This window comes from Pristiophorus japonicus, chromosome 5 (assembly GCF_044704955.1).
Source record: "Pristiophorus japonicus isolate sPriJap1 chromosome 5, sPriJap1.hap1, whole genome shotgun sequence".
NCBI lineage: Eukaryota > Metazoa > Chordata > Chondrichthyes > Pristiophoridae > Pristiophorus > Pristiophorus japonicus.
This window is the reverse complement of record NC_091981.1, coordinates 114852124-114878099: the sequence shown is the minus strand read 5'-3', so window position 1 is coordinate 114878099 and position 25976 is coordinate 114852124. Positions and strand designations below refer to the sequence as shown.

The window sequence follows — 25976 nt, the reverse complement described above, 5'->3', positions numbered from 1 at the left end:
GTTTTCCTTGGAACAGAGGAGGCTGAGGGGAGATTTAATTAAGGTGTATAAAATTATGAGGGGTCTAGATAGAGTGGATAGGAAAGACCTATTTCCTTTAGCAGAGGGGTCAATAACCAGGGAGCATAGATTTAAAGTAGTTGGTGGAAGGATTAGAGGGGAGATGAGAAAACATTTCTTCACCCAGGGGGTGGTGGTTGTCTGCAACTCACTGCCTGCAAGGGTGGTAGAGGAAGAAACCCTCATCACATTTAAAAGGTACATGGATGTGCACTTAAAGAGCCGTAATCTACAGGGCTACAGACCTAGTGCTGAAAGGTGGGATTAGGCTGGGTAACTTTTTTTCGGCCGGCACAGACACGATGGGCTGAATGGCCTCCTTCGGTGTCATAATTTTCTATGTTTCTATGTTTCTTGATTTGATATTTTACAATTTAAATGGTGAGTTGACCCACTGATGCCTATTAGCTTTAATTCCTCTGTTAATTAAAAATGAATATTATACTAAACAGAAGATGTTCATTATAGATTTTATTTTTAACCATTCAGTATAATATAGAGAATTTTTAAGTATAACAAAAATAGAACATACCAACTTTTGTAAATGTCTCTTAACATATTGCTGTCCAAGTTGCAAACATGAACAGAAACTTATTTTTAAATACACTTATTCACTCAATTTGCACAGCACAGGCAAGTAATATATAAATTGTGTGTTTACATAAAAAACTATTTCCTTAAAGATCTAGTTAAATGCAGTACCATACCATTATCGTTACATTAACAATCAAAAAGTTATAAATGGGTGACACTTTTCCAACTCTTTTTGTTGCTTAAAAATTGTGTGTGCGAGTCACAATTTTCTATGTGGACTATCAAATCCCAGGAGGATTTGAAGAATTCGTGAAAACTGTAAATGATGACGAAGTTACAGAGATCATAGGTCTAAGAAGCTATGAGTCTTTTGTACGCTAGTAATACTGGTACTTTCACAATGAGGTACAGCTTAATCAGAAAGTAAGTCACATATGAGCAGCTAATGAACATTCAGTAACATTAGTGCATCGTATAATGTGAGCTCAATCCATTTAGCTTTATTACGAAGCAGCAATGTATTTTGATACTGAGGAGTTCCACTTTTGTGTTTGAATTGCATTAGTTGCAGTAAAATGAGGAAAGTGAGACACTACCTATACCTACTTTCTTTAGGGATGCAGGTATAGCCACAGCCAGTGCTGGTGTTGCATTTCAATCAACATTTGCAGCTACATTATATTGAGTAATATAGTATAACATGCCAGAAAAATTATGAAAGTAACCCCTTTCCTCCAAAATATGTTGCCTTCTACTTCAGTTTGCTTAATATACTGACATTTTTAGATAAACTATATGACAAAATGGTTGATGCTTCTGTACACGGAAACCATTCATTATATATGCAGATACACATCAGGCAGCAGTGGTATAAGATTTTGATAACACAAATAAATCAGTCTGGATAACGTACTAATAAAGCAGGTAATAAATAGTATAAATTGAAAAATATCAATATTTTTCATTTTCAGTTGGAATTTTCTGTAGCTGGTTTTCTTTTTTCTCCTAGTTGAATTAGAATCAGTATAATAGGGTTACACTATCTGATCAGCCAATGTTGGTCTCTTACATTGATTATCTAATCTTATTGTGGAGAAATCTGTTTTCCAATAGGTTCATAACTATCCTTTCACTCTTCCTTGGAGAATACTTTAATACGGCTGAGATTCCCTTATGAAACAAGCTCTTGCGCTGGGTCTTGTTGTTTGGAAGGGAAACTGCTACTGCGTTGAAACTAGTTCCTTCATCAAAAAGTAATTATCTTCAAAACTTTGAAGGTGTGATTGAAAATCAGTCAATTACTTGCATATATAGGTGTAAATGAAACATTGACTGGTTTATTGGTGGTTTCAAATCAGCATAACACATCTGAATCCATTGCCTTGTGTCATCTTTCTGCATAAATAGTCTCACTTCTTAACAATTTTACATTCAAACATAAAAAACAATTATGCCAACAATAGACATATTAAACTGAAAATTTACCAGATGTTGCCCATTACTAAACATGATGATAATCAGTCCCTTAAAATGGTTCCTCATAGTTTATCAGGTTGTCTCATTTACAGACAACCTGATAATCTATAAAAATGCATTCTCTATACCACGAGAAAACATTGTTATTTAGCTGTGATATCAGTGCTAGTCTGAATCCACATCCACAATATTTTGTTGCATATCAATTTTAAAACTTTACCATGTTGAATAAACAAGAACTCCATGTAAGTAACACAATAATAAATGAATCAAATTCTTTTGCATTTTAAGCAATAAATGCAGATATCCCTTTGAAGCAATTCAGTTCATCCTATAAAGAATACATTGGATAGGAAATATTTGTGCTATACACTGCATAGTATTTGTGAATACAGTTTCTGTTTTCACTCCATGTTATATATATAGTTGAATGTACATTTCAAGCAATAAATGTGTATCCAATAATCCCTTCCTATAATCCTGTGTGAAGGCAGTTCTGTTGTGCATTTCTAGATGAGTTCTTATGAAACCCTGAAAGGAAGACTAGCGCCTTGCAGCCAAGTGGTTCTTGATTGCCCATGGGTATGTGTGATTCCTTAAACAGAAAAAATTGAGAGAATCACTGTATTGTGCGTTTAGCAGAAAGGAAAATGGGATTATTATCTGTAATATTTGTTATAAGAGGAAACCAGGCGTTATTTCTACTTAAGATTGTACAAACAATTCTCAAACGGTTGAAGACATTTCTTTGAAACAGCTGAAGACAAATAAATATTTCTATTTATTTAACAAAAATAGAAAATACTAGAAATACACAACAGGTCTGTCAATGTCTGAAAGAGAAAAGATAGGCTAATGGATATTATACTCTCCTTAGGTTTAAATCCATACCTCTGAATTGCCTTAGAGTCATGCAATAAAGGTTCACTAGACTGGTTCCTGGGATGAAGGGATTGCCCTATGAGAAAAGATTGAGTAGACTAAGCCTATATTCCCTCGAGTTTAGAAAAATGAGACATGATCCAATTCAAACATATAAAATTCTTAAGGGTTTTACAAGATTAATGCTGAGCAAATTTTTCCCCTGGCTGGGGAATCTAGAACACGGGGTCACAGTCTCAGGATAAGGGGTTGGCCATTTAAGACTGAGATGAGGAAAACTTTCTTCACTCAAAGGGTTGTGAATCTTTGGAATTCTCTACCCCAGAGAGCTGTGGATGCTCAGTCGTTGAGTATATTCAAGACAGAGGTCGATATATTTTTGGGAACTAAGGGAATTAAGTGTGATATATTCTTATGATATCACTAATGAACACACACTCAAGATGGCTTCAATCAGGAACTTGTCATCATGTATTTACATCAGCAGTTGCATTACCACAGTAGTCTACTAGGTGGAGCAGTAGGCCACCTGGTGGAGCTACATTGCAACTCTCCCTCCTTAATGAAGAAGTAATCATAACAAAACAATTATACATAACTTGCATGGTTAAACACAACAAAACATATGGACTTATTTTACCATATTTACAAATCAAACTTAACCACTTGTAAAAACAGTTATACAGCCTGCAATACTTCATCAACAACAGTCTACGAATGTACCTGTATAACATTTTAATGACTTTGGTAAACCATCTACGGATGTGTCTAAAGAAGATAGTCTAATTTATTTCTCCACAGGTTGGCCAATAAATATCAGTGGGAAAACAAACTCAAGTCTTTGAAGGAATAGGGGATTTGAGTACAGGAGCAGGTAGGTCTTACTGCAGTTGTACAGGGCCTTAGTGAGGCCTCACCTGGAATATTGTGTTAGTTTTGGTCTCCTAATCTGAGGAAGGACGTTCTTACTATTGAGGGAGTGCAGCGAAGGTTCACCAGACTGATTCCTGGGATGGCTGGACTGTCCTATGAGAAGAGACTGGATCAACTGGGCCTTTATTCACTGGAGTTTAGAAGGATGAGAGGAGATCTCATAGAAACGTATAAGATTCTGACGGGACTGGACAGGTTAGATGCGGGAAGAATGTTCCCGATGTTGGGGAAGTCCAGAACCAGGGGACATAGTCTTAGGATAAGGGGTAAGCCATATAGGACTGAGATGGGGAGAAACTTCTTAACTCAGAGAGTTGTTAACCTGTGGAATTCCCTGCTGCAGAGAGTTGTTGATGCCAGTTCATTGGATATATTCAAGAGGCAGTTAGATATGGCCCTTATGGCTAAGGGGATCAAGGGGTATGGAGAGAAAGCAGGAAAGGGGTACTGAGGGAATGATCAGCCATGATCTTATTGAATGGTGGTGCAGGCTCGAAGGGCCAATGGACTACTCCTGCACCTATTTTCTATGTTTCTATGTTTTCTGTCTCGAAGAGGATACCTTCGCTCTCGAACAGAACTTTCCAAACATGGTGTCAAACTTACTTATTCTAGGCTGAGCCTGAGGAGACTTTTTCTCCAAGGGATACTCCTGATCTACATTTTAATTCTCTACAACTTCAAACTGTTTGTCTACCTGACTCGGACTCAGACTTAAATTCTGACTTTCTTGTGGACTTGTTTCTAGCACATCTGATGTAGGATTTTCTACTGGTACTCTACTTGTAACAAGACTATCTGACTCATCAGAAATAATCTAATGATCAGAAATAATCGAATCATTCCAACTTTCAATTCCTTGGGGGAGTAGTTGATCACAGAGGGAATCGCTGATTGACAACTTGCCCCTCTGCAATCGCAGGGATATGAGTCGGTGATAGTGGGGCAGAAAATTGGTGATTGCAGGGGAGTTGGTGATCACGGGGGGAGTCACATGGTAGAGATTGTGGAAGGGGTGGGTGGGTACAGCGTGGTTTGGAGATTTGGGGATGGAGGAGGTGATCAGTGGGTCAGAGAGAGATCAGGGGAAGAGATGGAGGGACAGGGGGAGTTGGTGATTGCAGGGCGAGTTGGTGATCGCAGAGGGGGAAGTTGCTGATCGCGGGGGTGGGGGGCTAGTTGGTGATTGCGGCGGGGGGGGTCATCGGTGACCACGGGGGGAGGGGGAGTCGGTGATCGTGGCGTGGTGGGGGTGGGGGTGGAGTCGGTGATTGCAGGGAATCATTATTCGTGGGGGTGGTGGAGGGGTAGTGGGTGGGTGATCCAATCACTGGGGAGGTTAATAGGTTTGCATAGGGAGCCGTGGGGGAAGGACCTCTGCTCCTTCTGGCCTGCAAGCAGTTCTGGAAAAGCACTTACCTCTGTCATGCAGCAGCCCTCGCTTCCCTGTGGTTGCTGGGTGCCTGAATCAAAGATAAAATCTGAGGCACTCAGCCTCAGTAACATGGGCAACCCACCTTCTTGGAATGAATTGTTCGCCTGCTAACCGTCCCACCTCTGTTAAAACCAGACGTCGCGGGTTTGAGGTGGGTTGGGTTTGGATTTGAGATTTTTTTACCACCCACCCGACCCAAAGCCAATCATTTTTGGGGGTTAAAATTCATCTCCTTTGTGCATAAACTCACCTGTTTACTGTGTTCAGGATATCGTAATAACCATTTTCAATTAGAACTTCCTCAATCATGGTCTATACATGAAACAAACAGAATAAGTGTAAACAAACAAATGGTATTTTTAACTCCTTGTCTTTCAATAATGTATGAATAGTTTTTTAATTAAATTGTAAAAATATTTTTTATTCAAATTTGTACTGATAATTGTAGAACTAGGAGAATTAGACAAAATTGATACATCATTTGAAACAAAACAAATAAAATGCGGTGTGACTATATTTTTCAAATTAGCTAAAAGTTTAACTATTGTTAAAGACAGATAAGTATAGTTCAATTTCTCTCTTCTTAGGCAGTCCCTCGGAGGTGAGGGTGATTGCTCCACACTTGTGTATGCAATAACTTTAAATGACTGAATACTGTAAACTCCGAACAGGTACAAATCTGGCTCTACTTTATTAGGGCCCAAAGTGATTACATTACAAGATGGCTGGCCTTTTATACCTGGGCCGCACACACGTGCGCACAGCCCAATGACCTCTGACAGTGGCGCCACCTGGTGGCTAGTAAACCCAACCTTACACACATGACAATATCCCCCTTTAAGATATTAGTAACGGTGTTTTTACAAATTGAGATGGTCCGGGGCTTTCCGCTCCAGAGTTGAGCATCTCAGTTCAACTCCAGCCTTGGGCGAGCGTTCTGAGTCTGTTATGACGTGGGGTTGGGTAGCCGATCTGAAGGGAGTGACAATGACCACGTCAGGGATTGAAAATCCAGATTCATTGACCATGTCAGTGATTGAAAGTCCATATTCATTGATGACAGCGGAGTCCTCTGATGACTGAGGGTCACTGATTGTGTCTTCCTCAGACTGTTCCAGTTCATCCGTGTGCCGCAGCTTTATCTGATCGACATGTTTCCTGCATGTCTACCCATTCTTGAGCTTAACGATAAACACTCTGTTACCCTCCTTGGCCGTAACAGTACCAACGATCCATTTGAGACCTTGACCATAATTCAGTACATAAACAGGATCATTGATAGAAATGTCGCGTGACACAGTAGCGCGATCATGATACCCTTGCTGACTTTGACGTCTGTATTCGACACGATTATTCAAGTCAGGGTGGACAAGAGAGAGCCTGGTCTTGAGAACTCTCTTCATCAATAGTTTAACAGGGGAGACCCCGGTAAGCATATGGGGTCTTGTCCTGTAACTAAGCAATATGCGTGACAAGCGAGTTTGCAGTGAACCTTGAGTTACACATTTCATACTCTGCTTGATGGTATGAACCGCACGTTCTGCTTGTCCATTGGATGCGGGTTTGAGGGTTTGAATGGTGCTGACCTCACATGTTTGATACCATTGAGTTTCATGAACTCTTGAAACTCCATACTGGTGAAGCAAGATCCGTTGTCGCTTACAACGATGTCAGGCAGACCATGCGTAGCAAACATTACACGAAGGCTCTTAATGGTAGCTATGGATGTGCTGGATGACATGATTGTACACTCTTATCCACTTGGAATAAGCATCCACCACAACCAAGAACATCTTTCCCAGGAATGGACTTGCAAAGTCGATGAAGATCCTTGACCATGGTTTAGAAGCCCACGACCACAGACTCAGCAGCAATTCCGCTGGTGCTTTACTTAGCTGCATGCAAATGTTGCACTGGTGCACACATGATTCCAGATAAGAGCCAATTCCAGACCACCATACATGAGACCTGGCAATGGCCTTCATAATGCCAATACCGGGATGAGTGCTATGTAGATCATGCACAAATTTCTCTCTGCCTTTCTTGGGCATAACAACACGATTACCCTACAGTATACAATCTGATTGAATGGATAGTTCGTCTTTGTGACAGATGTAAGGTTTGGTCTCCTCACACATTTTCTTGGGTATGGCAGACCAATCACCACTAAGGATACAATGTTTCACAGCCGATAATATCGGGTCCTGGCTGATCTAGGTCTTAACTTGTTGGGCCGTGACAGGGGTTTCTTCACTTTCAAAAGCATCCATGACTAACAGTAGGCCAGCCGGTTGTGGCACTTCCACCTCCGGTGTGGGCAACGGTAGACGGCTCAATGCATCGCCACAATTCTCAGTGCCAGGACTATGGCAAATGACATTATCATAGGCAGATAGTGTCAATGCCCACCTCTGGATGCGGGACGATGCATTGCTTCAATTCCTTTATCTAAATCGTTAATGTATATTGTAAAGAGCTGGGATCCCAGCACTGAGCCCTGCGGCACTCCACTAGTCACTGCCTGCCATTCTGAAAATGAGCCGTTTATCCCAACTCTCTGCTTCCTGTCTGCCAACCAGTTCTCTATCCACGTCAGTACACGGGCTAGTGCTTCTTTCTTTCAATGATCGGTTTGCCTGAAAGAACGTTAGTGTTATTTACAAGGCTGACACACTGCTGGGTGAGCAGGTCATGTCATACATCAATAGTGGGCATCACCTTGATGGCAGTTAAAGTTTACGTTGATTGAAGTTACGTGTGATTATACCCTTTGATGTTAAGGAATCACCAGCGTGTAATGATGCGGCTATCTGAGCCAATGCACTACAAGGTTTTGTTAAATAAAAAACATTTAAACCGAACATTAGTCTGAAATCATCAGTATTTCTGTACAAACCAACCCTTCCTTCCCCCCCACCGCCGCACCTCTACCCTTTCCCATCCTGACTCCAAGCCGCTTGGCCGAGGAGGTCCTCAGGATGCTTCATTGCGAGGGGGTGGGGGGGTGGGGGTGGGGGGAGGTGACGGCCGAAGCGCTGCTTTCATGGATACGGGAGAGCACGGTCCCGAGGTGGGAATATGCTCCGAGCCATTAGCAAGATGTTGCTCCTGGCTCTCGTGTGGTTGGCAATGGCGGTGCATCACCTTTGAGTGCAGTGCGACGCTCTGGGACCACTGGGAACCCTCTGCCACCAGTGTTCCCGGCTACCAGCTCCAGGGTCTCCTCCATCCCTTCCATGTTATATCTTATTTGTTGGACAAAAACCCGGTGTCAACTATGTTCTTGGTGCTTCGTAGGCTTTTTGCTGCTGGTGAATCTCCGTTGTTCCTCTCACAACAGCCAAACAAGCACACACCACAGCCACACACGCTTTCAGTCCCTCTCAGCTCCCCCCCTCTCTGTCTCCTCTTCTGTGCATGTCATGATGACCCTTGACCTCCTGAATCGCGGAAATCGAGTGTCGCCATGCCGTTGTTAAAGGAGCAGCACCAGCCTCTGTACATGGCCTTTGACCTCACAAAGGCCTTTCACACTGTCAACCAGGAGGGTTTATGGAGTGTCCTCCTCAAATTCGGCTGCCCTCAAAAGTTCGTAACGATCCTCCGCCTGCTTCATGATGACATGCAAGCCGTGATCCTGACCAATGCATCCACCACAGACCCAATACACGTGCAGACCGGGGTCAAGCAAGGCTGTGTCATCGCACCAATGCTCTTCTCAATCTTCCTTGCTGCAATGCTCCATCTCGCCCTCATAAGCTCTCCGCTGGAGTGGAGCTAATCTACAGAACAAACAGGAAACTGCTCAACCTCTTTTGCCTCCATTCCAGATCCAAGGTCGTCGTATCCTTTGCCATTGAATTAGTGTGCCAGTGCAGCCTTCGGTCCCCTTCGGAAGAGGGTGTTTGAAGACCAGGACCTCAAACCTGACACCAAGCTCTTGGTCTACAGAGCAATAGTGATACCTGCCCTCCGATATGCTTCAGAGACATGGACTATGTACAGCAGGCACCTCAAAGCCCTAGAGAAGTACCACTAACGTTGTCTCCACATGATCCTGCAAATCCATTGGCAGGATTGGCGCACCAACGTCAGTGTTCTTGCTCAGGCCAACATCCCCAGTATCGAAGCCTTCTCCATGGATGAGCCACATCGTCCGCATGCCCGATACTAGACTCCCAAAACAAGCGCTGTACTCAGAGCTCCGACATGGCAAGCGAGCCCCAGCTGGGCAGAGGAAATGCTTCAAGGACACCCTCAAAACCTCCTTGGAAAAGTGCAACATCCCCACCGACACCTGGGAATCTCTGGCCCAAGACCGCTCAAAATGGAGGAGAAGCATACGGGAAGGTGCCGAACACCTTGAGTCTCTTTGCCAGGAGCAAGCGGAAGGAGCGCATGACAACCCAAGCACCCCACTGGCCCGTCCCTCCAACCATCATCTGCTCCACCTGTGACAGAGACTGTAGGACCCACATTGGACTCATCAATCACCTGAGAACTCATATTAGTATTGTCATGTATGTATGCTTGGGTTTACTAGCTACCAGGTGGCATCATTGTCGGAGGTCATTGGGCTGTGCGCACGTGTGTGTGGCCCAGGTATAAAAAGATAGCCATCTTGTAATGTAATCACTTTGGGTCCTAATAAAGTAGAGCCAGGTTTGTACCTGTTCAGAGTTTACAGTATTCAGTCTATTGAGTTATTGCATACACAACATTTGGCGACGAGGTAACAAGAACCTTTGCATGCAAAAATGAGCACAATTGGAATTCTGGAGTGATTCGTGGAGGGAGAAGATTGGGCAGACTTTGTAGCCCGCTTGAACCAGTACTTCGTGGCCAACAAAATGGAGAAAGGGGCAGATGCAGTTCGGCACAGGCGGTCTTCCTCACGGTTTGTGGTCCGCCAATGGGCAAGGATGATGAAACATTGTGTGCTCTGGTACGTGACCAGCTCAAACCAGGTGAAGGCATCATCATCTCAAGATATCAATTCTATACGCATGTTCATTCTGAGCGCCAGGATGTATCGGAAGTCATTGCCGACCTAAGACATCTAGCTGGACCGTGTAAGTTCGAAACTGCATTGGCAGACATGTTGTGGGACTTCTTTGTAATCGGCATCAACCACGAGGTGATCCTGTGTAAGCTACTGGCGGCGGAGATGCTGGATTTGAGCAAAGCCATCACAATTGCCCAGGCATGCATGATGATGGATGAAAGCTTAAAGCAGATATCATTGAAAAATCGGAACTCGGCAAGTACTATAAACAAGATAGTATCATCATTTGGCAGAGCTGCATATGGCAGGGCCTACTCGACTGCATACGCGAAACCTGTGGCTGCTCAAAGTCCGCCAACGGGAATGAATCCAATATCACCGTGTTGGCGTTATGGGGGAAATCATCGGCATCATCAGTGTCAGTTTAAACAGTATATTTGTAAAGGCTGCTCAACAGTGGGGCATCTCCAGCGCATGTGTCCGCAACTGCGACACACCACGTGGAGGATGATGACCAGTCTAGCGCGGATCCGGATGCAATCCAAGATACCAGAGAAGGAAGTTATGGAATGTATTCGTTCCCAACAAAGAGCCAACCAATAATGATTAATGTAAAACTTAATGGTGTGCCAGTATCGATGGAATTGAACACGGGTGCGAGTCAATCAATAATGAGCCAGAGGACATTCGTCAGGCTGTGGGATACTAAGGCTGTGAGGCCCTAAGCTGAGTCCAGTCAATGCCAAGTTGCGTATGTACACTAAAGAACTCATAACGGTGATTGGCAGTGCAGTAATCAAGGTGTCGTATGATGGTGCGGTTCACGATTTACCGTTACGGATTGTTCCATGCAATGGTCCAACGCTGTTCGGCAGGAACTGGTTAGAAAAAATCAAATGGAACTGGAACGAGATCAAAGCGTTGTTGTCGGAGGAAGGTACTCCATGTGCTCAAGTGCTGAGCAAGTTCCCCTCACTGTTTGAACCAGGTATCGGCAATTTCACGGGAGCCAACATGTAGATCCATGTGGACGCGGATGCAAGACCCGTCCATCATAAAGCTCAGGTAGTTCCGTACATGATGAGGGAGAAGGTCGAAATCAAACTGGACAGACTCCAGCGTGAAGGGATCATTTCACCGGTCGAATTTAACGAATGGACCAGCCCCATTGTTTCCGTGTTGAAAAGTGATGGCATTGTCAGGATTTGTGGAGACTACAAGGTTATGATCAACCAAGTTTCGAAACAGGATCAATACCCGTTACCGAAGGTTGATGACCTGTTTGTAACGCTAGCCGGGGAGAAGTCGTTCACAAAACTGGATCTGACGTCGGCCTACATGACATAGGAGCTGGTCGACACGTTGAAGAAACTTACGTGCATCAACACTCATAAAGGACTATTTATCTACAACAGGTGCCCTTTTGGAATTCGCTCGGCTGCAGCCATATTTCAGAGGACCACGGAGAGTCTACTGAAGTCCGTCCCCAGAACTGTCATGTTCCAAGATGACATACTGGTCACAGGTCGTGACTCCGCCGAAATCTGAACAACCTGGAAGAGGTTCTACATTGTCTGGACAAAGTGGGATTCAGACTGAAATGCTCGAAGTGCGTCTTCATGGCACCGGAAGTCGAATTCCTGGGGAGGAAAATTGCTGCTGACGGTATCAGGCCTACGGACTTGAAAACCAAGGCCATCAAAAATGCACCCAAGCCTCAGAATGTGATGGGGCTGCGTTCGTTCCTTGGTCTACTCAACTACTTTGGGAATTTCTTACCTAGATTGAGCACCTTATTAAAGCCACTGCACATACTGCTAAGAAAAGGCGACAACTGGGTTTGGGGTGCGTCTCAAGATAGAGCTTTTCAGAAAGCTACTAATCTGCTTTGCTCTAACAAGTTGCTGGTACATTATGATCCATGTAAGCATCTAGTATTGGCCTATGATGCTTCGTCACATGGAGTTGGTTGCGTGCGCCAACAAGCTAATGAGTCGGGCAAATTACAACGTGTTGCATACGCTTCAAAAAGTTTGTCAAAGGCAGAAAGAGCCTACAGCATGGTAGAGAAAGAAGCACTAGCCCGTGTACTGACGTGGATAGAGAACTGGTTGGCAGACAGGAAGCAGAGAGTTGGGATAAACGGCTCATTTTCAGAATGGCAGGCAGTGACTAGTGGAGTGCCGCAGGGCTCAGTGCTGGGATCCCAGCTCTTTACAATATACATTAACGATTTAGATAAAGGAATTGAAGCAATGCATCGTCCCGCATCCAGAGGTGGGCATTGACACTATCTGCCTATGATAATGTCATTTGCCATAGTCCTGGCACTGAGAATTGTGGCGATGCATTGAGCCATCTACCGTTGCCCATACCGGAGGTGGAAGCGCCAACAACCGGCTGGCCTACTGTTAGTCATCAACAACTCTCTGCGGCAGAGAATTCCACAGGTTAACAACTCTCTGAGTGAAGAAGTTTCTCCTCATCTCAGTCCTAAATGGCCTACCCCTTATCCTAAGACAATATCCCCTGGTTCTGGACTTCCCCAACATCGGGAACATTCTTCCCGCGTCCAGTCCCGTCAGAATCTTATACGTTTCTGAGATCCCCTCTCATCCTTCTAAACTCCAGTGAATAAAGGCCCAGTTGATCCAGTCTCTCCTCATATGACAGCCCGAGAATCAGTCTGGTGAACCTTCGCTGCACTCCCTCAATAGCAAGAACGTCCTTCCTCAGACTAGGAGACCAAAACTGAACTCAATATTCCAGGTTAGGCCTCACTAAGGCCCTGTACAACTGCAGTAAGACCTCCCTGCTCCTATATTCAAATCCCCTAGCTGTGAAGGCCAACATACCATTTGCCTTCTTTAGCGCCTGCTGTGCCTGCGTGCCAACTTTCAGTGACTGATGAACCATGACACCCAAGTCTCGTTGCACATCCCCTTTTTCTAGTCTGTCGCCATTCAGATAATATTCTGCCTTTGTGTTTTTTCCCCCAAAATGGATAACCTCACATTTATCCACATTATACTGCATCTGCCATGTATTTGCCCACTCACCTAATCTGTCCAAGTCACCCTGCAGCCTCTTAGCGTCCTCCTCACAGCTCACACTACCACCCAGTTTAGTGTCATCCGCAAACTTGGAGATATTACTCTCTATTCCTTCATCCAAATCGTTAATGTATATTGTAAAGAGCTGGGGTCCCAGCACTGAGCCCTGTGGCACCCCACTGGTAAATGCCTGTCATTCTGAAAAGGACCCGTTTATCCTGACTCTCTGCTTGCTTCCTGTCTGCCAACCAGTTCTCTATCCATGTCAATACATTACTCCCAATACCATGCGCTTTGATTTTGTACACCAATCTCTTGTGCGGGACCTTGTCAAAAGCCTTTTGAAAGTCCAAATACACCACATCCATTGGTTCTCCCTTGTCCACTCTACTAGTTACATCCTTAAAAAATTCCAGAAGTTTCATCAAGCATGATTTCTCTTTCATAAATCCATGCTGACTTGGACTGATCCTGTCACTGCTTTCCAAATGCGCTGCTATTTCATCTTTAATAATTGATTCCAACATTTTCCCCACTACTGGTGTCAGGCTAACCGGTTATAATTACCCGTTTTCTCTCTCCCTCCTTTTTTAAAAAGTGGTGTTACATTAGCTACCCTCCAGTCCATAGGAACTGATCCAGAGTCGATAGACTGTTGGAAAATGCTCACCAATGCATCCACTATTTCTAGGACCACTTCCTTAAGTACTCTGGGAAGGAGACTATCAGGCCCCGGGGATTTATCGGCTTTCAATCCCATCAATTTCCCTAATAAAATTTTCTTCAGTTCCTCCTTCTCACTAGACCCTCGGTCCCCTAGTACATTCGGAATGTTATTTGTATTTTCCTTTGTGAAGACAGAACCGAAGTATTGGTTCAATTGGTCTGCCATTTCTTTGTTCCCCATTATAAATTCACCTGAATCCGACTGCAAAGGACCTATGTTTGTCTTCACTAATCTTTTTCTCTTCACATATTTATAGAAGCTTTTGCAGTCAGTTTTTGTGTTCCATGCAAGCTTCCTCTCGTACTCTATTTTCCCCTTCTTAATTAAACCCTTATTCCTCCTCTGTTGAATTCTAAATTTCTCCCAGTCCTCAGGTTTGTTGCTTTTTCTAGTCAATTTATATGCCTCTTCCTTGGTTTTAACACTATCCTTAATTTCCCTTGTTAGCCATGGTTGAGCCACCTTCCCAGTTTTATTTTTACTCCAGACAGGGATGTACAATTGCTGAAGTTCATCCATGTGATCTTCAAATGTTTGCCATTGCTTATCCACTGTCAACCCTTTAAGTATCCTCTGCCAGTCTATTCTAGCCAATTCACACCTCATACCGTCGAAGTTAGCTTTCGTTAAGTTCAGGACCTTAGTTTCCGAATTAACTTTGTCACTCTCCATTTTAATAAGGAATTCTACCATATTATGGTCACTTTTCCCCAAAGGGCCTCGCACAACAAGATTGCTAATTAGTCTCTTCTCATTACACATCACCCAGTCTAGGATGACCATCTCCCTGGTTGGTTCCTCGACACATTGGTCTAGAAAACCATCCCTAATACACTCCAGGAAATCCTCCTCCACTGCATTGCTACCAATTAGGTTAGCCTAATCTATATGTAGATTAAAGTCACCCATGATTACTGCTGTACCTTTATTGCACACATTCCTTATTTCTTGTTTGATGCTGTCCCCAACCTCACTACTACTATTTGGTGGTCTATACACAACTCCCACTAGCATTTTCTGCCCTTTGGAATTCCGCAGCTCCACCCATACCGATTCCACATCATCCAGGCTAATGTCCTTCCTTACAATTGTATTGATTTCCTCTTGAACCAGCAACGCCACCCCACCTCCTTTTCCTTTCTGTCTATCCTTCCTAAATGCTGAATACCCTTGGATGTTGAATTCCCAGCCTTGGTCACCCTGGAGCCATGTCTCCGTGATGCCAATCACATCGTATCCGTTAACTGCTATCTGCGCAGTTAATTCATCCACCTTATTCCGAATACTCCTCGCATTGAGACACAGAGCCTTCAGGCATGTCTTTTTAACACACTTTTCCCCTTTTGAATCTTGCTGTAATGTGGCCCTTTCTGCTTTTTGCCTTGGGTTTCTCTGCCCTCCACTTTTACTATTCTCCTTTCTATCTTTTGCTTCTGCCCCCCTTCTATTTCCTTCCGTCTCCCTGCATAGATTCCCATCCCCCTGCCATATTAGTTTAACTCCTCCCCAAAAGCTCTAGCAAACACTCCCCCTAGGACATTGGTTCCGATCCTGCCCAGGTGCAGACCGTCCAGTTTGTACTGGTCCCACCTCCCCCAGAACCAGTTCCAATGTCCCAGGAATTTGAATCCCTCCCTTCTGCACCATTTCTCAAGCCATGTATTCATCTGAGCTATCCTGCGATTCCTACTCTGACTAACACGTGGCACTGGTAGCAATCCTGAGATTACTACTTTTGAGGTCCTACTTTTTAATTTAACTCCTAGCTCCCTAAATTCATCTCGTAAGACCTCATTCCGTTTTTTTACCTATATCGTTGGTACCTATATGCATCACGACAACTGGCTGTTCACCCTCCCTTTTCAGAATGTCCTGCACCCGCTCCAAGACATCCTTGACCCTTGCACCAGGGAGGCAACATGCCATCCTGGACATTCTTGCTATTGAGGAAGTGCAGCGAAGGTTCACCAGACTGATTCCCGGGATGGCAGGACTGACATATGACGAAAGACCGGATCGACTCGACTTATATTCACTGGAATTTAGAAGAATGGGAGGGGATCTCATAGAAACATATAAAATTCTGATGGGATTGGACAGGTTAGATGCAGGAAGAATGTTTCCGATGTTGGGGAAGTCCCAGGGGTCACAGTCTAAGGATAAGGGGTAAGCCACTTCGGACCGAGATGAGGAGAAACTTCTTCACTCAGAGAATTGTGAACCTGTGGAATTCTCTACCACAGAAAGTTGTTGAGGCCAGTTCGTTAGATATATTCAAAAGGGAGTTAGATGTGGTCCTTATGGCTAAAGGGATCAAGGGGTATGGAGAGAAAGCAGGAATGAGGTACTGAAGTTGCATGATCAGCCATGATCTTATTGAATGGTGGTGCAGACTCGAAGGGCCGAATGGCCTACTCCTGCACCTATTTTCTATGTTTCTATGTTTCTATGTTATAACAAAAAATAGTGGGCCAGCGTTAATATTGAATTTCAGCGTTAATTCCACGTGGAAAGTAACGCTGGGCGATATTATGGGCGTTGAAATCGCCCATTCTGCTGATTCCGCCCCAAAAAAGTGGGCGGGCGGTAATATTTTTTCTCGTCGTTAAGCACATTGGGAAAGTAATGCTCAGCGATAAGTTTCTGAAAAATGCCCGCCAGTTTTCATTTTGTGCCAAAATGGGTGATATATGGGCGTTATACATAATTACAGTGGTAAAATGGGTGGTAAGCATGCAAAAAAAGTGGAGGTTCTAGCCCCAGGACACTCATGTCGAAGACAGAGTCTCGGTTAAGGAGATCTTCGAAGTGCTTCTTCCAGCGGGCACTGACCTCGATGAATACCTCTCCATTCTTGGCCCTCAGTGGGATAGGATCTTGGGCCGTAGGTGATCTTGACTGCGCTAAAGAATCCACGAACATCGTGGTTGTTGGCTAGTTGCTGGATCTCTTGTGCTTTTTCCACCCACCATCTGTTCTTTACGTTGCGAGTTTTATGTTGGATCTCTGCCTTCAGACATCTATAGAGCTGCTTTCTTGCTCTCAAGTTGTTTCCAAGAATGCCTTGCGAATAGTTCAACATGCATATAATGAAACACTAACCTGCATCTGCTCGTACGTTATTCCTTCCTCGTATTCATAGCTGTAGGTGTTCACTAGAGTTTGGTGGGGAGGAATAACAATAATAACCAAAAGTGACAGAACAGAAAATAAATACACAGGATGATGTAACAGATGTGCAAGCGACTGGCCCACTACTGCATGACTATTTAGCATTCCCTTTAAAACATTAATATCCATCTAAACAAAACTCTGTTTATTTTTGTCTTCATCACCTGGGTGGTAATCCAGTGGAGCAGATTGCCGGCCCTTTACAGAATCTGTTCGATTTTCATTCCATTGATTTCAGGCAGGTTCTATAATAGATGGACAATACACTCTGCCAAATTACTACCCAGGCATGATGTCGAAATCTATCCCAAAGACTCTGCATTATTGTTGTATGTTAATCCTCTACCTGTTGTGACAAAACTTTCTTATTTCATATATTAATGCTTGTGGGAAGTTTTAGATTCATCTATTCTGAAAAGCATTTGATATACGGTGTCAGCCTTGCTTCAGTGGTAGCACCCTCACCTCAGAGTCAGAAGGTTGTGGGTTCAAGCCCCACTCCAGAGAATTAAGCACAAAATCAAGTCAGACACTATAAGGGAGTGCTGCACTCACGAAGGTACCATATTTCCAATTAGACGTTAAACTTAGGCCCCATCTGCTCTCTCAGGTGGACGTAAAAGATCCCATGGTACTAATTCAAAGAAGAGCAGAGGAGTTCTCCCCCATGTCCTACCCAATATTTATCTCTCAACCAACATCAATAAAAACAGATTGTCTAGTCATTATCACATTACTGTTTGTGAGACCTGGCTGTGCACAAATTAGCTTTTCTGTTTCCTACAGTAGAACAGTGACTACACTTCAAAAGTACTTCATTGGCTGTAATTGGCATGCACTTTGGGACACCCTGAGATTGTGGAAGATGCTATATAAATTAAAGTCTTTCTTTACCTTTGAATAGGCTAGATTAGATATTGTTGTGAATAAAACTTCAAAAAGCATGATTATTCATGAACATAAGAACCTCTAAGAGAGTTGGAATGTGCAGAATTAATACGTCATTCATAAATTATTGAGGAGCATAAACAAGCAAATTTGTTTTCATATCATTCAATTTTGTAAACTGATCATCCTTATTCTAAACAGTTGAAATATTTAGCTATGTACACAATCTCTGGTCTATACGTTCACATCATTACAATAAAGCTTAATTTTACAACAAACATTTTAGCTGGTAGGGGTCTTTGTTAAGTGTCAACGCAGCCCTATTCTCCAGATAATTCTCCCTAAACCCCTGTGCCTTGTTCTTTCTCTCCCGCTGTTAAAAGATTCTTAAAAATGTATCTTCTCAACCATGCTTTCTGTCATTACGTTAAAGGTGCTACGTATAAATGCAAGAAGTTGTAATTTTTCCTCTCACAAGCAAAATATTTTAGTTGTTTTTGTAGTTAAGTAATTTGTATTCAATGTCTATACAAGGTATTTCACTTAAAATAAACAATTGGTTGAACAGGGTGGTTCCAATGCATTAACAAGTAAAATGACAGGGCCTTTGCTCACGTTGTTTGGTTTAACTCACTCATAAATAACACTCCAGGTTCAACATGCTTTGTGGGATAGGTCAGGTATCTATTAGATGATTATTACCTGCTCTGTCTCCAGGAAACGCGGCATTCTCTCTTGATGTTTGACGCATTAAATTACAATCCGCTGTCACAAAGTTCAGTTCAATCAGTTCAGGGGATCCTTGAAGGAGCTATCAGAAAAAAAGTCAAATTTGCTACATAGAATCTCAAAAGGGTATGAAAGAATGCACTTGTGAAGAAATACAACATAAGATAACTTGTTTGATATTTGCAATCCATATTCAATTGATAATCTTTCCACAATGTACTAATCCAAAATTATTTGGAATTACTTATAAAGAAAAGTCATTGAATATTTAAATGGTTGTGTTTATTTGTACTAACAGAATAGCAGCCGTTTCTCTGATTGGCTCTCCATTATCACATGACCTATTGCTGATTGATCCCCTTGGAGGATAAGCCACACCCTGAAGTTTCTCTGGAATGTATAAATGGAACCACCCAGCCAAACTTTGCATGTTGTAACATGATCCATTTGGACTTCAGAAGCCAGAAAGGACACATCCTTCCCCCAGCCGAAGTCCCTTACCCCAGTGCAAGTACGTCCCTCCCCCAGCCCAAGTCCCTTACCCAAGCGCAAGTGCATGACCTTACCACGCTCTCCCGCGCCATCGATGGGGCATTGTGTGCAGATTGTGAACAGGTTTATTGGGTATGAAATGAATAGTGACAGTGTCGTGACTTCTGGATTTCATCCTCTCCAACGATGTCGAGTGTGGGTGTAAAGGGGGTTGGAAGAATGTGATTTGTCTTCCCTGAGTTCCCTCTCTCACCCTCCCCAATCCCGTCTCTCACCGCTCCCCCCTCCCACCAATCCAGGCTCTCTCTCTCTCTCCCCTCCTGTCGCCTGCCGCTCTCCCCGCAAGCTTAGGGCTCTGTGGCCCAGCGGGCAGCTTGGGGCTCAGCGGCAGAGAGCTCAGCAGACCAGCAGGGAGCTCGGGACCCAGCGAGGGGCTCAGGGCTCGGCAGTCCAGCAGGGAGCTCGGGGCTCGGCGGTCGCGCGGAGAGCTCAGGGCTCGACGGCCCAGCGGGGAGCTCGGGGCTCAGTGGCCCAGTGGGGAGCTCGGGGCTCGGCGGCCCAGCGGGGAGCTCGGAGCTCAGGGCCCAGCGGGGTGCTCGGGGCTCAGTGGCCCAGCAGGGAGCTCTGGGCTCGGCGGCCCAGCGGGGAGCTCGGGACTCGGTGGCCCAGTGGGGAGCTCGGTGGCTCAGCGGGGAGCTCAGGGCTCAGCGGGGTCTCAAGGCTGGGCGGCCGGCAGCTCAGCAGGCAACATCGTGTCGGGGACGGTTCTGGATCGGGCGTCGGGGAGGGGAAAGAGGACCCATGCGCAGAAAAGGGTTGGTGGAAATTGCGCTGGGGGATTGGGGAGAGGGGGGCGGAGTCGGAGACTTTTTGTCCTAACTCTTGCTTCTGCACGTGCATCAGGAGACGCATGCGCAGAAGCGCGAGTTGGGACAAATAGTCACTCTGTATTTGAATAACTCATTACAATTGATTCAGATTTCAGTTTAAATGTGGATTTAATCTTTTGCACATTAATAATTTGACAGATGTTTCCTGTGATTTTTGAAACTTTTGAAATTACCCCTATTATTTATTATCCCTTCACTTTGAAGATCTCTATGTGGTTCAGAAGTATATCTTTGAAATTACTGAATATTGAACTTTCACATAATTGCATCAGATCATTTTATATGTGTTATGACAACAAACCTTTTTGAGCTCTGCTTTCAAGTTGCAAGGGTTGCTTTGTGGACTGAATAATGACTTCTTAAACCTCTCAATTACACTTTTTCGAAAGTTGTGGTGTAAAGTAGGTGGAAGCTGTGAGGAAAGAAAAAAATACTTTAAATGAGAACTTCTAATTAGTTCATACTTAAATTAGAGAAAAATCAATATAGTTTCTCAATGCAGGAGTCTGAAGGTACTGCACTTAGCAATTTTTATATGCCATAATGCACAATGTATGTTGTGGCCTCATTAAACAATCCAAAAGCACCAAACATTTTATGAATTGTGAAATACATCCTAAGTTTCAAAAGAAAATATTATTGTAAGAATGTCAAAGTGGCTTCACTTTATGCACGTGATGTGATGTACTTATTTCCATTTATACCTGTCATTTGGGAACTTCAGGAACAATACAATACATCCACAGATTGTTCTTACGTTCACTTACCTCTTGGTACAAAGTTTTTTAAAAAAGCTGGTCTTAAAATGAATTGTCTTCAACTGAGAGATGCAATGCACACTGCTCTTTTCAACTCTGGCGCCTGGGTTTGAATCCAAATCAGACAAAATATGAAGGCATCGTCTCTCTGCTAATGATATGGTGAAATGTGTTTATGTATGAAATTCTATTGGTTCAGCCACAAAGATGCCCCTATTGAACACTAATTGTCAATCTAATACTCAGAGAGGCCATAGAATTGTTGGTGTGTAAATTGGAAATGTCACGTTGGTACAGTAGGTGTTATTCAGAGATTGGACTTAATTTTCTGGTCCTTTGCGCTCCGGAGCGGTGTGAAAGATGGCGGTGTGGTCTCCAGCACCCCGCCGCGATCCTCCGGTTGGGTTTTGTGGCTGTGCACCGTTGGAAAGAGCTGCGCCGAACGGCCCTGGTTGCAGCACCGGCGCGGGTTTGAGCTTCTGCCTGACCCGTCTGCTTGGAAGTGCGCCAGCAATGACCACCTGGGAAATCAGAGTGGTCCAGCCATGCCAGCGGCGGTGAGGAAGGTAAAGTACTCCAAAGGTAAGTCCGAGTGTTTGTTCTTTTAATTTTTTTGCGATGGTGACGTGGGCAATGTTTTGGGAACATTTTTATGTTTTTTTTAAGTTGCCCCCCCTCCCCCAGGCCTCTCTTGGAGTGCTCACGCCTTGTCACTTTAGTTCGCCAGTTTCCCATTCTTGCGCCAAGAGACGTGCACAATGCCTCCCTTAGCGCTGCACCTCTTGAAGCAAGGCCCAGATGCCCAAACTTAAGTACCAAGACGCAAACTATTCCCGGTCGATAATTTTTCAACCAGAAAGCAGAAAAGCCTGAAATCCAGCACAAAGTGTCGAGAGTTTGACTTGCAGCTGGCTGCTATACCTGACTTGAGAATGGTTGATGCTAAATTTGCTTGAAATGTAAGCATTCCATTACCCTTTACTTTAATGAGCATGAAATCAGCATGTCTTTTTACTTAATAACTTCATCTTGCATTCTTTCTGATAGTCTATATTTTCAAGAAAAGTTTATGATTTCCTAATAAATTGAACTGTTTCTCTTCTTAGAAACTATGATAAAAAATTAAGATTTTTTCTTTCACAAATTAAGCATGCAGGAGCAACAGACAGTCCAGCTTCTCTTGTGATATTTTAAATGTATTACTTTAAATGTATTTAACATGTGAAATTGCAACAAAAATAAAATACCTATATTAAGATTTACTGGAATTGTTAGAGTACTAGCTATGTTGTACACTCACTGTAAGTAATATTAGGATTGCTAAGAGTTTTAATTCTTCTCCAAAGTTTCACCCTATGCAAATAATATAAGAAAATTAGACCTAGAAATTTGGCTCTGTAGCACCCAGTTTTTCAGCGCTGTGGGTACAATTTTGTGTCCATAAGAATATAAGAAGTAGGAGCAGGAATAGGCCATTTGGCCACTTGAGCCTGCTCCGCCATTCAATAAGATTATGGTTGATATGATGCTGGCCGATCTGATCCTGGCCTCAACTCCACTTCCCCACCCACTCACTATAACACTTGATTCCCTTATCATTCAAAAATCTGTCTATCTCTACCTTAAATATATTCAAAGTCCCAGCTTCCACAGCTCTCTGGGGTAGAGAATTCCAAAGATTCACAACCCTCTGAGAAGAAATTCCTCCTCATCTGTTTCAAATGGTCGACCCCTTATTCTGAAACTATGCCCCCTCGTTCTAGATTCCCCCATGAGGGGAAACATCCTCTCTGCATCTATCCTGTCCAGCCCCCTCAGAATCTTATATGTTTCAATAAGATCACCTCTCATTCTTCTAAACGCCAAGGAGTATAGGCCCAACGTTTCTTCATATGACTACCCCCTCATCTCAGGAATCAACCTCGTGAACCTTCTCTGAACTGCCTCCAATGCAAGTATATCCTTCCTTAAATAAGGAGACCAAAACTGTACGCAGTACTCCAGGTGTGGTCTTGCCAACGCCCTGTACAGTTGTAGCAGGATTTCCCTACTTTTATACTCTATCCCCCTTGCAATAAAGGCCAGCATTTCATTTGTCTTCCTAATTACTTGCTGTACCTGCATGCTAACGTTTTGCGTTTAATGCACAAGAACCCCTAGGTCCCTCTGTACTGCAGCATTTTGTAATTGCTCCCCATTTAAATAATAATTTAAAAAAAAATTTCCTGCTAAAGTGGATAACCTCACATTTTCCCAAAATGGTGTCCGAGCCATGCACAAACAATTCTGGTGCTGGCTGCACTGGGAGCCATTTTGGTAAAGGCCAAACAAGTGGCATCCTTTACCCACGTCTGGAGCAGGCGTTAGGTCATTAACATATGCAAATAAGGGGCCTACCGCCTGTTTCTGCTCCTTCTTGCAACTTTGGTTTGGGTCTAAGGCAACTAGCACCAGTGCTGTTTGCCCCCGTGAAAACCAATGCTAAACAGCATAGAATTTAAAAAAAAAGGTAAGTACTTATGATCACCAATGCTCCTGGTCCCGAGCTCTCTGACCTGTGTTTTTTCTGCACCTGCACCCTCTGGCGTGTACGCAGACTTGTCGGACCCAGAACCGGGGCCCCGACGAGTCCGCATCGAGTCTGCTGCAGTTGGATTTGCTTCCAGCCTTTGCATTATTGCGGCCTTCTGTGGAAGAGAAAATGGTGGGGGGGGCGGGGAAGGTGAAGAGAGAGGCGGCAAGCCGGGGGAGGGGTGAAGAGAGAAACGATGGGGGAGGGGGAAGAGACGACGGGGGTGGTGGGGACAGAGACGACAGGGGTGAGGGGGGCAGAGACATCGGGGGGGGGGGTGGGGGGAAGAGACGCTGGGGGGGGGGTGAGGAAGAGACACCGGGGGGGGGAGGAAGAGATGACGGGGGGGGGGGGGAGAGACTATGGGGGGGGAAGGAGAGACAACAGGGGGAAAGAGATGATGGGGGGGGGGGGAAGAGACGATGGGGGTGGGGGGGGGGAGTGGAGAAAGGGAGAGAGATGGGGGAGGGGGGAAGAGAGAGAGAGAAAGCAGGGGGGAGAGAGAGAGATAACGAGGGGGGGGGCCGGAAAGAGAGAGACGACGTGGGGAGGGGGCGGGGGGGGGTAAGAGAGAGAGATGGAGGAGAGAGAGAGAGAGATGGGTGAAAGAGAGAGAGATGGTGGGAGAGAGAGATATATAGTGGGAGAGAGAGAGAGAGATGGTGGGAGAGAGAGAGAGAGAGAGAGAGAGAGATGGTGGGAGAGAGAGATGGTGGGAGAGAGATGGTGAGAGAGAGAGAGAGAGAGAGATGGTGGGAGAGATAGAGATGGTTGGAGGGAGAGAGAGATGGTGGGAGGGAGAGATAGGGGGAGAGAGAGAGATGGGGAGAGAGAGAGAGATGGGGAGAGAGATGGGGAAGTGGAAGGGGGGATTCGAAGGGGAGAGAGGAACTCTGGGGGAGGCATGCACTTAGGCTGGGGTCAGGAACTTCGACTGGGGGCGGCATGTGCAGGCTGGTGGGGGGAGTGGGGGGGTGTAAGGAACTTGGGCTGGGGGAGGCATGAACTTGGGTTGGAGGTGTCAGGGACTTTGGCGGGGGGAGGCATGCACTTGGGTTAGGGTGAGGGACTTGGGATGCTTTTGCTGGGTTTATTCAGCTCTATCCTCTCTGTGACTGCTTGCAGGGGAGTTCTGAAGTCAGAATGGCTCGAATTAAAGTTTGCAAAGTCACTCAGAACTTGGGCTGGGAGGTTCCAATTGCACATTCCAGAGAAACATCTGGGTGTGGCTTATCCTCCAAGGGGACAAATCAGCAATCAGGTCATGTGATAATGGAGAGCCAATCAGCCAAAACACGGTGCAAATAACTGCATCCTTAAACCAGCAAAGCAGGGTATTATTATCATATTTATAGTGTCATCCTGCCCACCTTTGGCTCGTTTGCTGTGAAGGAGCTCTGAGTAGAGCACTTGCTTTGGAGCACTTCCCATATCTCAGGAGCCTCCTATCAACAAGAGCAGGCATCGACGATGAGGTCCAACACCACCTCCAGTGTGCCAGTGCAGCCATCGGCCGCCTGAGGAACAGAGTGTTTGAAGACCAGGCCCTCAAAACTGCCACATGGTCTACAGGGCTGTAGTAATACCCACCCTCCTGTATAGCTCAGAGACATGGACCATGTACAGCAGACACCTCAATTCGCTGGAGAAATATCACCAACGATGTCTCCGCAAGATCCTACAAATCCCCTGGGAGGACAGGCGCACCAACGTTAGCGTCCTCGTCCAGGCCAACATCCCCAGCATTGAAGCACTGACCACACTCGATCAGCTCCACTGGGCAGGCCACATAGTTCGCATGCCAGACACGAGACTCCCAAAGCAAGTGCTCTACTCGGCGCTCCTTCACGGCAAATGAGCCAAAGGTGGGCAGCGGAAACGCTACAAGGACACCCTCAAAGCCTCCCTGATAAAGTGTGACATCCCCACTGACACCTAGGAGTCCCTGGCCCAAGATCGCCCGAAATGGAGGAAGAGCACCTCGAGTCTCAATACTGAGAGCATGCAGAAATCAAGCACAGGCAGCAGAAAGAGCATGCGGCAAACCAGTCCCACCCACCCTTTCCCTAACGACTATCTGTCCCACCTGTGACAGGGTCTGTGACTCTCGTATTGGACTGTTCAGCCACCAAAGAACTCATTTCTGGAGTGGAAGCAAGTCTTCCTCAATTCCGAGGGATTGCCTATGACTGACTGACTCAAATCCTTTTGTAATAAAGGCCATCATACCATTTGCTTTCTTAATTTCTTGCTGTACCTGCATGTTAACTTTCAGTGATTCCTGTACAAGGACATCCAGGTCCCTCTGAACACCAACATTTCCCAATCTATCACCATTAAAAAAATATTTTGCTGTTCTATTTTTCTTACT

The 25976-nt window shown here is 44.7% G+C and overlaps 1 protein-coding gene across 5 annotated transcripts in view; it reads right to left on the bottom strand.

The window, feature by feature from the left end:
- Window positions 1-668: 668 nt before the first annotated feature.
- Window positions 669-25976, bottom strand: part of nek10 (NIMA-related kinase 10) — a 436136-nt gene continuing 410828 nt past the window's right edge. For 4 of the 5 annotated variants that reach the window (XM_070880873.1, XM_070880874.1, XM_070880876.1 and 1 more), the window contains 5 exons: window positions 20577-20687; window positions 18867-18975; window positions 17208-17260; window positions 5571-5632; window positions 669-2665 (listed from right to left, as the gene is read on the bottom strand). In XM_070880873.1, coding sequence (XP_070736974.1) covers window positions 2614-2665; window positions 5571-5632; window positions 17208-17260; window positions 18867-18975; window positions 20577-20687 — 387 coding nt within the window. In that variant the 3' untranslated portion in view covers window positions 669-2613. Of the gene's footprint in view, window positions 2666-2982; window positions 3029-5570; window positions 5633-17207; window positions 17261-18866; window positions 18976-20576; window positions 20688-25976 lie in introns of those variants that run through there. The other variant, XM_070880875.1, reaches the window with a different exon arrangement.